This window comes from Rhagoletis zephyria, unplaced genomic scaffold, assembly GCF_001687245.7.
Source record: "Rhagoletis zephyria isolate East Lansing unplaced genomic scaffold, Rhagoletis_zephyria_1.1 Rzeph_scaffold_01600, whole genome shotgun sequence".
Classification (NCBI taxonomy): Eukaryota; Metazoa; Arthropoda; class Insecta; order Diptera; family Tephritidae; genus Rhagoletis; species Rhagoletis zephyria.
Window position 1 is genome coordinate 41,386 of NW_016158684.1, and position 4,211 is coordinate 45,596.

The window sequence follows — 4,211 nt, forward strand, 5'->3', positions numbered from 1 at the left end:
AAAAAAATACATGTAATCGTATTTTTCTAAACAAAATTAAAAGACCGCTGCTAACCAGTGAGAAAAATTGGTATGGATATGAAAAAACCGCCAACTGCACAGGTGCGACTCGCACTTGATTTTTCCAAGTATTTGTTGTCTCTGTAATGCAAAACCAAAACAAAAATTAAGTAAAATAGTCAATCCACTGATATTTGTGTTTGTGTACCTACCTGCCATCGAACATTGGTGATCGCACCAATTTCACAGCGAACAGAAACTGTATCGCACACACCAACAGGCAGCACAGATTCAGCGACAGCGATAGTGCACAAAGCGCTAATGTCACATCGTACACAATCACAAAGTCCTCAGCTGAACTGCGCGTCAGAGCATCTTCGCGAGCGTTTGGTGAAATTTTCAACAGAAAAATCAACGACAATAAAGCTAATAGCAGGGAAACTGCAAGTAATAAGCGGAATAAAAAGAAGAAACTATATGTACAAGCCGTTCAAATACAGGTAATTAAATATGCAATTTGTTTATATGTACATTAGACTGCATCACTCCCAATATAAAAAAAAAATCCGTACTTTTTTTCCACTGGAATTATAAAATCTATCATATTTTAAGACTTCCGCCAAAATATCACGCAAAAATATTAAAATTGACGTGAGCTGGACGGATTTGAAAATACCTCCAAAAATTTAGATTTTAATTAATAAAAACATTTTTTAAATATTTTTTGAAAGAAAGTACCTCATATGACTAAACAGTTTAAGTTTAAAAAGTCTGCATAAAAATATTTAAAAAATATAGGGCTGTGCGATTATTCGATTACTCGAGCAAGTTGGTTAATCAATTATTCGGTTAATCAATTACTCGAGTAATCAAGATTTTGATTACTCAAAACGATGATTAATCGAGTTACTTGAAATATGATTACTCAAAAACAATAATTTTGCTCGTTAAAAGAGTTTGCTTTGGAAAATGCTTATTTTCTTTTTTACATTCTGTATATGAAAAAAATTTTTGTTTTAATTTTTGAAAACAGAAACATTGTTTTCAAAGTTCCTACTTTAACTACTTTGTACATAAGCCCATGATAAAAATATAGTAAGGTAGAACCGCTGAGAGGCACTTTTAAAATTTTTGACGTTTCCAAACAATTTAATTTTTAAATTTGCTCACAAACTCACACACACATTTTCATTTTCAATCTCAAGCAACAACAATTTCGAACAATTTAAATTTTTTATTTTCACTTTTATATGATTTTAAAATGTTGGCAAACTTCAAAAAAAAATCATGGCCGACAAATTGAGAGAACGGTTATACCTTGCTATGTTTTTATCATGCATAAGCCNCAAAAACAATAATTTTGCTCGTTAAAAGAGTTTGCTTTGGAAAATGCTTATTTTCTTTTTTACATTCTGTATATGAAAAAAATTTTTGTTTTAATTTTTGAAAACAGAAACATTGTTTTCAAAGTTCCTACTTTAACTACTTTGTACATAAGCTCATTCAACGTATGAAAGAGGAAGGTAAGATAAACAAGTGTCATTCCATGTTGAATTAAGATGTGTTGGTATTTGATAATGAAAATATTGGGACGTGAATGGATCTTTTGCAAGGAAATAAAAAGGGTGAGAAAATACATTTCCACTGATACCTCATAAGTCTATATCGGTAAAGTTTTGGCGCAGTTATTCAAGTTTTTCTTACACAAATCTTTGAAAAAAGTAAAAAAAACTCATCAAAAATCTCATTGATTCCGTTGATACAATTTTTTAATATTTTTATGTAGATTTTTTAAGCTTAAACTGTTATGTCATCCGAGGGGATTTTTCCTTCAAGAAACTATTTCTATTCATAAAAAACTCCATATTTANAAGGAAATAAAAAGGGTGAGAAAATACATTTCCACTGATACCTCATAAGTCTATATCGGTAAAGTTTTGGCGCAGTTATTCAAGTTTTTCTTACACAAATCTTTGAAAAAAGTAAAAAAAACTCATCAAAAATCTCATTATGATTCCGTTGATACAATTTTTTAATATTTTTATGTAGACTTTTTAAGCTTAAACTGTTATGTCATCCGAGGGGATTTTTCCTTCAAGAAACTATTTCTATTCATAAAAAACTCCATATTTTGAGGTATTTTCAAACCCGTCCAGCTCACTTAAAGCTTAATATTTTTCCGAAATATTTTGATAGAAGTCTTAAAATATACTAGGTTTTGCAATCCCGCCGGAAAAACCACAACTTTTTTGGTGATGCAGTCTAATGTACATACATACATACACCCAGAAAAAATTCAGTCAAATATACATATTTTTCTCAAAAACACATATAGCTGCCGTAACTCAACTTTTTTCTGAGTGTACATTAGGGCGGGTCAATTTGTATTGGAGATTTTTCCGAGTATAAGCGTCAGGGCCGGATCTACGGCGGGGGAAATAGGGGAAATTTCCCCTCCCAAATCCGAGTCGGTCGAGAAATCCGAGTTTGGTTAGAAATTTCAATTACACTCTTGGTATTATGATTCTAATTCCGGTACAATTTCGTGCTAATTGAATTTTTTTCTGGTATGAAATTTGCAATTTCTTATAGATTTTGTCGCTGAACTCATATCTGAAAAATATGCACAGCATTTTATAAGCATCTCTTGTCCTTTCACAAGTCGNCTTATAGATTTTGTCGCTGAACTCATATCTGAAAAATATGCACAGCATTTCATAAGCATCTCTTGTCCTTTCACAAGTCCCACAGTGTGCTTTTTGACCTCTGCACGCGAATTAATCGTAGCGCCTTCGACAGAAGCAGCATTTTGATACGAAACAAAATGGTTTTGAGAGCTAAAGTAAATCCCTTTCAATTGTGGCCACTGAGCCACAATTACCCCTTGACCTTAAAAAAATTGGTCAAAAGTAGTGTTTTTCGAAAAAAAAACATGCAAAATANATTGTGGCCACTGAGCCACAATTACCCCTTGACCTTAAAAAAATTGGTCAAAAGTAGAGTTTTCGAAAAAAAAACATGCAAAATGCATGGGATTTATTCCAAAACAAAAAATTTATGTATTTTTTATTATACTAGTATTATAGATTTTGAGACGAGCAACACGATTCCACTGTCCAAAATTCGAAGAAAAATTTGAACACCTTATTTTAAAAAATGCATTATTTGTTGTATTTTCTATTTGCATGCAGCTGTGCATCCTTCACTCAATTTTATATTCCTTGAAAAATAAGTGCAATTCAAGACCTTTAATTTGAGCCAAGGTAGAAAAGCCTCTAGGCCCTCTGAGAGCCAAGTTATAAAAAATTTAAACCAAACTTCGAAACTGCGGTACTAGTTTTTACTCCGAAATTAAAAAAAAAAGATTGCGTAAAATGGCGAATGAAATTTCGAAGTTTAACTATAGAATCGTAATAATTTAGCTCTCAAAGGGCCTAGAGACTTCTACCTTGGCTTAAACTAAAGGTCTTCAATAGCACTAAAACTGACTTGTTGTTCGAGGGACAAAAATTGTGTGAAGGATGCACAGCTGCATGCAAATAACAAAAAATGCAATATATAATGCATTTTTCAAATTGAAGGGTTGACATTTTTTTTTGGTTTTTTAAACAGTGGAATCGTGTTTCTCGTCTCAAAATCCATAATATTAGTATAATAAAAAATCCAAAAAATGTTTTTTTTTTTTTAATATATCCGTTGGATTTCGCAAGATTTTTTTATTAAATAACACTATTTTTGACCAATTTTTTGAAGGTCAAGGAGTGATTGTGCCTCATTGGCAATATTTTTCCTTGAAAGGTAATTAAATTAGCTTTCAAAGCCATTTTGCCTCATATCAAAATATTGCTTCTGTCGAAAGCGCTACGATTAATTGGCATGAAGTGTTAAAAAAACACACTGTATGCCGTCGAGTTAGCTCGAATATCTTATTTTTCAGTCGAGAAATGTAATTTTGAAATTTCAAAATTACTACGGTGCATTTTTCTCAAAAACATATGACTCAAAACATATGAGTTGCGATCCCGTACGAGTCCGGACTAGTCAGAAATAGTCAGAATCAGTCAGATTTTACTGGAAATCGATCCCGTACTCGGTTCTCTGACTATTGAGAGGACAAAAAAGAGAGTAAATACGGTTCTCTCTCTGTCAGAAGTTACCAGTTTTAGTCCGAGAATTTTTTGCTGGTAAATTCTGGTAAATGTGTCAAACGA

General features: G+C 32.1%; 1 protein-coding gene across 1 annotated transcript in view; it reads right to left on the reverse strand.

The window, feature by feature from the left end:
* Positions 1–50: 50 nt before the first annotated feature.
* Positions 51–4,211, reverse strand: part of LOC108364579 (probable WRKY transcription factor protein 1) — a 20,948-nt gene continuing 16,787 nt past the window's right edge. The window contains exons 3-4 of the mRNA XM_017618310.1: positions 213–441; positions 51–141 (exon numbers count right to left, since the gene is read on the reverse strand). Of these exons, the coding sequence (XP_017473799.1) occupies positions 51–141; positions 213–441 (320 nt within the window). The remainder of the gene's footprint in view (positions 142–212; positions 442–4,211) is intronic.